This window comes from Corvus cornix, chromosome 27 (genome assembly GCF_000738735.6).
Source record: "Corvus cornix cornix isolate S_Up_H32 chromosome 27, ASM73873v5, whole genome shotgun sequence".
NCBI lineage: Eukaryota > Metazoa > Chordata > Aves > Passeriformes > Corvidae > Corvus > Corvus cornix.
This window is the reverse complement of record NC_046355.1, coordinates 1,852,336-1,862,907: the sequence shown is the minus strand read 5'-3', so window position 1 is coordinate 1,862,907 and position 10,572 is coordinate 1,852,336. Positions and strand designations below refer to the sequence as shown.

General features: G+C 57.1%; 3 protein-coding genes across 3 annotated transcripts; all 3 read left to right on the top strand.

Annotated features, from left to right (window-relative positions):
- Positions 1-845: 845 nt before the first annotated feature.
- LOC120411306 (U1 small nuclear ribonucleoprotein 70 kDa-like) lies at positions 846-2,971 on the top strand. The gene is given in 4 exon segments (XM_039565575.1): positions 846-1,573; positions 2,071-2,357; positions 2,359-2,850; positions 2,909-2,971. Coding segments are annotated over 4 exon segments (1,107 nt in total). The 5' UTR covers positions 846-1,308.
- Positions 2,972-5,863: 2,892 nt separating this feature from the next.
- Positions 5,864-7,357, top strand: LOC120411305. Its single transcript, XM_039565574.1, has 2 exons — positions 5,864-5,922; positions 6,696-7,357. Exons 1-2 carry the CDS (start codon positions 5,871-5,873, stop codon positions 7,355-7,357), a joined length of 714 nt encoding a protein of 237 aa, XP_039421508.1. The 5' UTR covers positions 5,864-5,870.
- Positions 7,358-9,097: 1,740 nt separating this feature from the next.
- On the top strand, positions 9,098-10,272 carry LOC120411303. The gene is given in 3 exon segments (XM_039565573.1): positions 9,098-9,149; positions 9,570-9,656; positions 9,659-10,272. Coding segments are annotated over 3 exon segments (753 nt in total).
- The last annotated feature ends 300 nt before the right edge of the window (positions 10,273-10,572 follow it).

Below are 10,572 nucleotides of genomic sequence, written 5' to 3'. Positions count from 1 at the left end.
TAGTAGGCCATAGAAAAAGGCAAGAAAAATTGGTAAGACCCCAGGGATTTGGGCTGCCTTTTAGACTTGCCCTTCATTTCCACAGGACTAGAAGACACCTTTGCAGAGGAAAGAATTTCCCCACCAGCTCATCTGAATGCAAACCAGCATACCTAATCCTAGGGACTGTGCTTTCACTTCCTGCACTGCTGCCTTTTCATTTCCAGGTTTGTTCCATGCCCATTCCAAAAAGAAGGCTTCTTCTGAACATCGGGATGAAAGGCACCGGGATATATTGGGCAGGAATGCAGCACTGAAGGCAGAAGACTCAGCTGCAGTGCTGGATGGATCCAGAACAGGAGAGTGATGTGTCTGCCTGGGTGCTTCTGATTTGAGGTATCATTCTCAGGAAGAAGCTCCAGCCATCCTCACTCCAGTGAGATGGGAAGCTCAGGGGCTGTTGTGCAGGATGATGTCCCCTAGCCTTGTCTGTCCCTCTCTCTTCAACTCCCGCCGAGGTTCAGTTCTGGTTGCCTCTCCATGTGTGTGCCTGTCGTGCTATTATTGCCCTCAGGAAAGTATGCTGGTCTATTTTGACTCATCTCCACTTTGTGCACAACAAAACTTTGCTCTGTGCTTGACTAGGACCTTTACCTTCCACAAAACGCTCCTGCCCTGCTGCTTCTGGCACCGTGTGTCCTTAGCAAAGCCAAGAGCTGACATTGTTCCTTCGTGTTTTCCTGCCTTGTACGCTCTTGGAGCTGGCAGTGAGCACAGACACACGTGAAGGACAAATTTCTGTCTGACACCACACTGGTGTGCAAAAGCCTTTGTGTATCTGAGTCTGTGCATGTGTGTCCCTCACCGCGAGGGAATTTCCTGACTGGGCCAGGGATACCGAGCACTGCTCCGGCCCTGAGCAGCACAGAGAGCAGCTTGCCAGGGTCAGAAGGAGCCTGAGTGCAGCTGAGTGGGGACGGCAGCTGCCCGCTACAGATGTCTCAAGGGAAGAGGCACTGAACTGCAGCCCCTGTCTCCTGAGCCCTCCCTCTCCTGCCCCTCCAAAGCTCACGCTCCGCTGATGCTGATTTCAGGCTCACCAAGGACGGTTTCACTCCAGCTCGGAGGATCAGTTGAACTCGGGACAAACAGCACGGGCGGGGCTTCAGCACGGCTGGCAGCCCCCGTGCCCTCGGCCCCAGGCGGGACACAGCCGCTCTCAGCAGCGCTGCAGAGGGCAAAAGGAGGAGCTGTGCCTTGGGGGCACGGCGAGAGGCTCGGCAATCCTGCCGCCCGTGGGCTGCCAGTGGCGGAGCGGATCTGCTTCCGATGCAGTGTCGGTGCTGTGTGGGATGGGACGCAGCTGTCTCTTGTCCCTGGCAATGGCAAACGTCCTTGTGTCGCTCATTGTGGTGGTGCTGTGAGAGGCGGGGTCTAAGCCCGGCCGGGGCGGAGCTGGAGGCGGCGGAGAGGAGGCGGCACGGCCGCAGCAGAGAGCCGGGGCTGGCGGGAGCAGCGATGCTCGGGCGGCGGAGCGGCGGGATGCGGCGGGGCCGGGGCGCGGCGCTGGCGGCGCTGGCCGCGGTGCTGCTCGGTGCGCGGGGCTGGAGGCGAAGGGAGCCGCGGCTGGGGCCGGGGTGACTCCGCAGGTCCCTGGAGGCTGCGGTCCTGCCTGCCTGACTTCTTCACAGACCTCTTCCCGCGAACTATTCTCCCGTTCATCCCTCCCTCTTCTCCATCCCATACTCCCTAAGAAATCTCTGGCTTCCATTCTTTTTCCAACCCTGCACAAACATTCCTTTTCTCTCCTTTTTAGCTCACAAGTCCTTACCGCTTGCTACGTTACTTTTTGACTTTTTGTCCTTTCTCTCACTTTCTCCCATTCTCCAGTGCCTTCCCCAGTCCTCCTGTCATTCACGCATTCATCTCTCCACAAACGATTAATGGACACTTCCGTTCCTTCATGTCTTGAAATCTTCTGGAAACTGTTTTCCTCAGCATCCTGTACATTCCTGAGTGCTTCCTCGGGCTTTGTTCTGTGCAGTAGGGCAATGTAGGATTTGAGGTCTGTCCTTTTTCTGTCCCCGGCAGTGGCTGCAGCCAGAGCCCAGGTCCAGCAGGAGCCACGGCTGGAGACCACCGAGAACACCGGCATCAACATCAGCTGCTCACATCCCAAAATCCAGACCAGCGACTCTATCTACTGGTACCGTCATCTCCCGGGCCGAAGACCCGAACTCCTCGCGCTCACTGTGAAAGAGTCCAAAGAGCTGCCGGACATTGCGGGCGGTCTGTGGGTGTCGGCAGATCGCCGGAGCAGCGCGCTGTGGCTCCGGCGGCCCCGGCGCGGGGACGCGGCCGTGTATTACTGCGCGCTGGGGGACACGGGCAGAGGAGCCGGGGCTGCGGCCGGGCACGAACCGCCGCGGGCGGGGCCGGGCGGGGCCGGGGCCACAGCGCCGCCCGCGGCCAGCAGGGGGCGCTGCCGCTCGGCCGCCGGGGCCGCCTCGCCCCGCTCGTGCCGGGCTGCCGGGGCGCTTCCGACACCGACACCGGCACCGGCACCGACAGAGACACCGACACCGACAGAGACACCGACAGAGACACCGGCACGGCACTGACACCGACAGAGACACCGGCATTGACACCGACAGAGACACCGACAGAGACACCGACACCGGCACTGACACCGACAGAGACACCGACACCGGCACCGACACCGACACCGACGCCGACAGAGACACCGACACTGACACTGACACTGGCACCGACAGAGACACCGATACCGACAGAGACACCGACAGAGACACCGGCACCGACACCGATACCGACAGAGACACCGACAGAGACACCGACAGAGACACTGGCACGGCACTGACACCGACAGAGACAACCACAGAGACACCGGCACCAGCACCGGCACCGACAGAGACACCGGCACCGGCACCGGCACCGACAGAGACACCGACAGAGGCACCGGCACCGGCACTGACACCGACAGAGACACCGACAGAGACACCGACAGAGAAACCGACAGAGACGCCGGCACCGACACCGGCACCCTCGTGCCCCTGCAGTCCCAAAACTTCCATCATTCTCTTTCCCTATCTTTGCCCCCTATCAAAACATCCCTCGTCTTTCACGACACCCTAACACTTTTTCACTGCATTCGATAAGGCAGGAAAATTCCTGGGTTTATAAGATGATCACCTCACCCTTTTGAGGACTTTCATCCCCACACAAGTGTCAGTCATCATCCCCTAATCTTGAGTGAGGAGGTTATACCAAAGAGGGTTTTGCTGGGAGTCCTGCAGCCAAAGAGAAGCAGTGTGTCTGACTCTGGGTATAGGTGTTTGCACGAGGTGCTGTTCCCAGACATGTTTGCCTTGAAGGGACTCGTCTAAGGATGGTAACCTAAATAGATTTATATGAATAAAAGGAATTACTAGTTTGATCGATGATGATAATGATTAGGATAAAAGGTTTTAATCCGAATTATTTACTATAATGTATAGGGAGTTATAACTACCAGAATAGTGCCCTATTCATCAAATCAATAATTTCAAAGTTAGCTTAATAACTATTAAGTAGATATTGATGTAACTCACAATACAAATGACCATGGGAAAATCTCTTTTGCCCTGCCTTGAGAAGTGACTTGGAGGGGATCTCCCCCCTCCAGGAGTGTATTTCCAACGTACTCCTAGAAAGGTGTGTTAGACCTCCCTGCCCTTTCAAAGTGGGACTGGGTTTTTATAGCATAAAGTGAGGGACTGTCAGGCAGATGTTGCTCGTCGAGCTGCGCCACCTCAGCAGCCCTTAGCTCAGCGGCTTTAGGGAAGTTTTCAGTACTATTGCTTGTTGGTTCCTTTGTCAGGAACTCTGCCTGCCACATCGTCACCAATGTTAGTTTGTGTCAGGAAACACTATTCTCCTTCAGAATGTTTAATTTTGGGATTGATGAGTCAGACTGCTCTCAGCACTGTGCAACACCAAAACTAGTGTGACTCCCCCTCTTCCCCACCCATCACTGATCACTTTTGCAAATAGGGCAAAGGTTGAGCTGCTTTACCTCTCCCAAGGCAGAACATCCTGCTGCATCTTCTTAGAAGGTGGCACAGAGGTGTGTTTTGGATTTAGTCTGAGAATGATGTTGTAACACACTGATGGTTTAGTTCTGGCTCAGTAGTGCTTACCCTCAGTCAAGGGCTTTCCAGTGCCTCATGTCCTGCCAATGACAAGGTGCACAGTAAGATAGGAGGGATTATGGCCGGGACACCTGATCCACATTGCCAAAGGGAGCTTCCATACCGTATGATGCCATGCTCAGTGTATCAACTGGGGGGGAGTGGTGCAGGAGGTGCCAATCACTGCCCCGGGACTGGCTGGGCATCGATCCAACGTGCAGGTGGTGCTCGGATCCAGTGTGCAGCTGGTGCAGCTGAGGGCTTCTTGCTGTCCTTCTGTGACCTCAGCGGCATCAGTGCCAGGCAGTTCTGCTGGCAAGCTCAGCCAGGGCTGACTCTTTTCCTCGTGGATGTGCTTTTGAGCTGCAGCTTGGGAGTAGCTGAGGGCCAACCTCATCCCTTTATCACAAGGTCATGGGCACTGCAGAGAAGGGAAGAGCAGGGGAGATTTGTACCCAGAATTTCACAAGACCTAACAGAGCCTCCCTCATGTTTCCTTTAGGACCAAATTAGTGACAAATGGGTTCAGGCATAAGGTGTGCGGAAAAGTGCCCGTCCTACCAGGCTCAGAATTGTTATTTTCCTGCAAAGCCCAGGCCTAGTAAGAGAAGTTAGTAGGAAGACCCTGTTAATGGTAATACTGTTAATGTTTTCATGAACAGCGTGAGTACTGGAAAGTGGGGAGCTCTCAGAAGTCCATGGATAACACACAGTGAGAGGAACAGGCCTTGACTGTCAGGCACAGCTCTTCTTCAGAAGACATGGACAGACCCCTCCCAGAAAAGAGTGAGGGATTTCAGGAGACACCCAGCAGAACATGAGACAGCAATGAGCACTTGCAGCAAGGGAGGCCAACTGCGCCCTGAGCTGTATGAGTCCAAGTGTTGTCAGCAGGTCCAAGAAGGTGACCCTGTCCCTTCAGCCCTTGAGAGAAAAGGTAACCCTTGGGAGTACTGCATCCATGCTGGAGATCCTTGTTCCAAGAAGGAAATCGACATCCTGAAGCAAGTGCCTCCAAGGCCACCAAGTCAATTAGAGGCCTGACAAAGATGACATGCAAGGAGAGGACAATGGGTTGGCCTGCTTCTCTTGGAGAAGAGATGTCTCAGGCTGACTTTCTTGCTTTCTAGCACGACTTTCTGAGAGGAAAGAGAGAAGATGGACCTGCTCTCTGGAGTGCTCATGAGATGGAATATGGGGAGTTTTATTAAGCAAGAGTCCAGAAGAAGTAATAACCCCTGGCCCTGATGCCCACATGCCCATGTGCCCCTCTTTCCTCAAACTCCTTTGGCCACAACACAGCTCAGAGTGATCGTCGTGGGGCTGCAGCTGAAGGGAGGTTCTCTGCCATCTCCAGGATGTTTCCAGCCCCTGTGCTCGGAAGCAGCTCCGGGAAGCTGCTCCATCTCCTGGGCCGGGGCGCTGCTGCTGCCTCAGGCTGCAGCTGGTTCTGTGCAGGCTGATTCTCGCCGGGATGTCCTTGCTGGAGGAGGGGGAGAGTCCATTTGCCAAGACACCAAGCTGTGCCCGTGCAGAGCCCCTGAGTGCTCTGAGCCCGGGCGAGAGCCAGAGCGGCACCGGCGCAGGGCTCAGCCCCGGGGCGGAGCTGGCAGCGAGGGGGAAGGGAGGCGAGAGAAGGAAAGGGAAGGCGAGGGGAGCCGGGGCTGGGCGGGGGCAGCGATGCTCGGGCGGCGGAGCGGCGGGATGCGGCGGTGTCGGGGCGCGGCGCTGGCGGCGCTGGCCGCGCTGCTGCTCGGTGCGCGGGGTAGCGGCGGAGAATGAGGGTCGGGGCTGGGTTTGGGATGTTCCCCAGGGATCCCGGCGCGGGGCTGCTCTATCTCTTTCAACGTCTCCTACCCCCTTCTTTGGTCATATCTCTGTCATATCTCATCCCCTTTTTCGAACCCTCCAAGTCCCCATCTCTCTTGGCATGAGCCTGCTTGTGTCTGTGCCTGCTTTGCAATGCACCCTTCTCCTTCCTCTGTATGCTCAGCTATTATTGCCCTGATCAGAAAGCCCTCTACCCTTCATTGTAACAACTCCTTTCCCTGTCTACTCTTCATCCATCCACCCACACAGCCTCACCCTTCCTTCCAAGCATCATCCCTTGCCTCTCTTTCTACTCCGAGACCTCTCTCATAGCTCCCTCTGATTGTTTCATATCCATAACTTTGATCTCCTGCATGTCTCCTTTATTCCATACATCCACACGTCCCCCTGTGCATCAAAAGTCATTTTTTCTTCTGAATTCAGCCTATCATAATTCCCTGTTGCAAACCCAGCCCTCCTGTCCATTTTCCCTCTTGCTGTCCATCCCTCCATGCAGCCGACATTTCTATTTCTCCATGCATCAATTTCCAAAACAAACCAGCACCATTCTCCATGCCTGAAAAGGTGCATTCCTCCCCATCTTTTAAAAGATTGGCTCTGTCTCACTGCCCCTGCTCCTGATTGTCTCTGTGGGAAAAGAAACAGCAAAGCTGAACGATCGTAGCTGAGCTTTGGATTTTCTTACTCCTTTCTTGGCAGTGGCTGCAGCCAGAGCCCAGGTCCAGCAGGAGCCGCGGCTGGAGACCACCGAGAACACCGGCATCAACATCAGCTGCTCACATCCCAAGATACAAAGGACAGAATTGATCCACTGGTACCGTCATCTCCCGGGCCGAGGACCCGAACGCCTCGCGGTCACTGTGAAGGAGTCCAAAGAGCTGCCGGAAATTGCGGGCGGTCTGTGGGTGTCGGCAGATCGCCGGAGCAGCGCGCTGTGGCTCCGGCGGCCCCGGCGCGGGGACGCGGCCGTGTATTACTGCGCGCTGGGGGACACGGGCAGAGGAGCCGGGGCTGCGGCCGGGCACGAACCGCCGCGGGCGGGGCCGGGCGGGGCCGGGGCCACAGCGCCGCCCGCGGCCAGCAGGGGGCGCTCGGCTTCCGGCTCACGGCCCCGGCCGGGCAGGGACGGAGCCGCGCGCGGGACCCCCGGGCCCCCGGCCGGGAGCGATCACGGGCCCAGCACACGGACTGGCCTTCCGCGAGAGACTCCGCCGAGCACAAGGCTGCTCCCCTGCAACGTGCACAAAACAATTTGCTGGAGAGGAACACCGCAGGCAGGGTCAGTGGAATCAGGGAAGGTATTTCGGAGCCTATTGGCAGCCAAAGGAAGGCTCAGGAGATGCTGGTTCATTGCTCGGTGACGAAGGGGACCTGCTGAGAAATGACAGAGAAAAGGCTGACACGCTCAATGCCTATTTACCCTCATTTTAACTGGTGTCGCTTCTCCTCACTTCCGTCACTTCCCTGAGCCTCCCTGAAGGCTTTCTGGGAATAAAGCAGCACCCAGAGTAGAAAAGAAGTAATTAAAGAACTCACACATCCATTTGCACATACACAAGTTCACGGTACCACAAAAAACCTCTGGAGCTTGCATACACCCAAAGAGTGACTCATACCTCTGCTCTGCATTTAGGAAGAGATGTGTGCACACACATTGCCAAAGGAGATCCAGGCACAGATACTTCTTCCGGCATGTACCCACAGATATGCAAACACACACGCTCACTCCTGTTTCTTCTCCTGCACCCAAGTCTTCCCACACACATCTACATGAACATTCCTGTACAGAGATGTGCACACATAAAGCACATCCCAACACATATCTATTCCCACACACTTACATATATGCCCTCCCTTCTTCACTCCTCAGCTCACCCTGATGGTCACCGGGTTTTACCTCCCCACGTATGGGCACTGGGCAGCTGGTTTTGACCCTGTCCTGTTAAAACCGCCTTCAGGAAAGTGTTCGGGCCTTGTTTGACATCTTACCCTCTGTTCAGCCTGTGAGTACACAAACTGTGCCATGGCCTTGCCTGACTCCTTGTCCTTCCCCACAAGGCTCCAGCCCTGCCACAGTTGTTCCCAGGTGTCCTCAGCAGCATCCATGCTTGGTTGTGTTCTTGCCTGTGCTCCTGGTTTGTGTGCGCTTCTGTGCGGCCAGGGTCCACAGGAATCCATGTGGGAGCACAAATTCATGCACAAAGCCACACCAATGTGCAGGAGCCTCCAGGAGCCTCTGTGTGTGTGTGTGTGTGTGTGTTATTCAACAAGTGAAATGCGTTGATGGCACTGGAGACACTGTCCACTGCTCTGCCCTGACCATCACAGAGCAGCATTTTCCCAGATTCAGAAGGAGCCTGGGTGCAGTTGAACAAGGATGTAGCAGCCTGCAGGAGATTTGTCCAGGGAAGAGGCACTGAAATGCAGTCCCTGCTTCCTGAGACCTCCTTTTCCAGCTGCTCTAAACACCACGCTCTGCTTCTGCCAATTGCAGGCCCCAACAAAGGTTTCACCCAAGTTTGGATTCTTAGCTTAATTCTGTTTGGAAGGTTGAGAGTGCCTCGGCATGGCTGCGAGTGCTCACACACACGTGTCTCCAGGCCAGTGCACAGCTGCTTCTCCCCTGTGCTGCATCAGGTTGGATTCGTGGCCAGGGAGAAAGACTGAGGGTCCCTGTCCACCTCCTGTATCCATGTGAGTGGATTTCTTTTCAGTGCCCTGAAGGCCAATTCAGGAGTCGCCAGGTGACAGCAAAGGGAGAATGCGAGGGAACGGATCATGGGAGTGAAAGGAACACATGGAGTGTCAATCTTGAGCTCCACGATACCAGCCCGATCCCCTGGCACCCACCCCGGCCCCGCCGCCTCCGAAGTGCAGAGTCCGGACCGCCGCCCCATTCCCACCGCGTTCGCCTCGCCTCCGTTCCGTGCCAGGACTCGGTGAGAGCCCGAGCGGCGCCGGTGCAGGGCTCAGCCCCGGGGCGGAGCTGGCGGCGGCGGAGAGGACAGAAGAGGAGTGGAGGCGGCGGAGAGGAGGCGGCACGGCCGCAGCAGAGAGCCGGGGCTGGCGGGAGCAGCGATGCTCGGGGGCGGAGCGGCGGGATGCGGCGGGGCCGGGGCGCGGCGCTGGCGGCGCTGGCCGCGGTGCTGCTCGGTGCGCGGGGGTGGCAGCGGAGGTGGCGGTGGCCGGGGCTGGGTCTGGATCTGCCTGCGATCAGCATTGGGCTCGGGATTCCTCTCTGGCACTCCTGCTCCTCCTCTCCCTTTTTGCACCCACTGCCCTCATCTCTTCTCTCCTTAATGAATCCATTCCTTCCGAACTTGCCGCTTTTATTACTCCAGTTCTTGAGCCATTCCTTTTCCTCATTCCAATCTCCCCTTCTGCAGTCTGACTCTTCTCCTAAATATCCCACATACAATGTCCAAGCAACACTCTCGCAGAAATTGTCTCTCCATGCTTTATTCTCAAAACATAGCCCACTTAGCTCTGATCTGTCCTCCTCTGCCCTATCCCCTGTCCGCGTGCACGGCATTTGCTGCTGATGGAAAGTGATTCTTCTTTTCTCCTTGGCAGTGGCTGTGGCCAGAGCCCAGGTCCAGCAGGAGCCACGGCTGGAGACCACCGAGAACACCGGCATCAACATCAGCTGCTCACATCCCAAAATCAGAGCAACGAGTATATCTACTGGTACCGTCATCTCCCGGGCCGAGGACCCGAATTCCTAGCACTCATTGTGAAAGAGTCCAAAGAGCTGCCGGACATTGCGGGCGGTCTGTGGGTGTCGGCAGATCGCCGGAGCAGCGCGCTGTGGCTCCGGCGGCCCCGGCGCGGGGACGCGGCCGTGTATTACTGCGCGCTGGGGGACACGGGCAGAGGAGCCGGGGCTGCGGCCGGGCACGAACCGCCGCGGGCGGGGCCGGGCGGGGCGGGGCCACAGCGCCGCCCGCGGCCAGCAGGGGGCGCTGCCGCTCGGCCGCCGGGCCTCAGGCGGCTCCGCAGCTCCTTCCTGCGCAGCGAGCCCGCGCACACCGCGCCCGACACAGCCCTGCACGGCCGCCGGACACACGGCTCGCACAGCCTGCCCCCTGCGCTTACACACTCGGCACGCACTGCCCGGCCTCCCCTCCGCCCCTCTGCCTCCTCTGCCTGGCAGGAAACTGCTGCGGGCTGCGGCTCTGCCATGGCCTTTGGCCCTCTGGGCGCGTGCATTGCTCTTCTCAGCCTGCTTTGCAAAGCAGAGCTGCTCCTTCAGGCCAGCATCTGTGGTGGGAGCTGACAAAGCAGCTGCGCTGGCAGGCACACATGGTCTCATAAATGGAGTGCCGTCACCTCAGTAGGTCCCAGCGGAGAGATGTTTGCAGGGAGTCTTGCTGAGGTGACAGGGAAATCTCCATCTCTGTCCCTGGGGAAATGTCTCTGCCTCGTACTGGAACGTGGATGAGAAGCCACTTTCCCATCTAGATGTGTAAGGAAGGTGTACTTTGAATCCCACCTGAGGCTGGAATTCGCTTCTCTACATTTTGTTCTCATCCTCGGCTTTCCCCAAACACCCTTGGATGAGCATTCAGCACCTTAC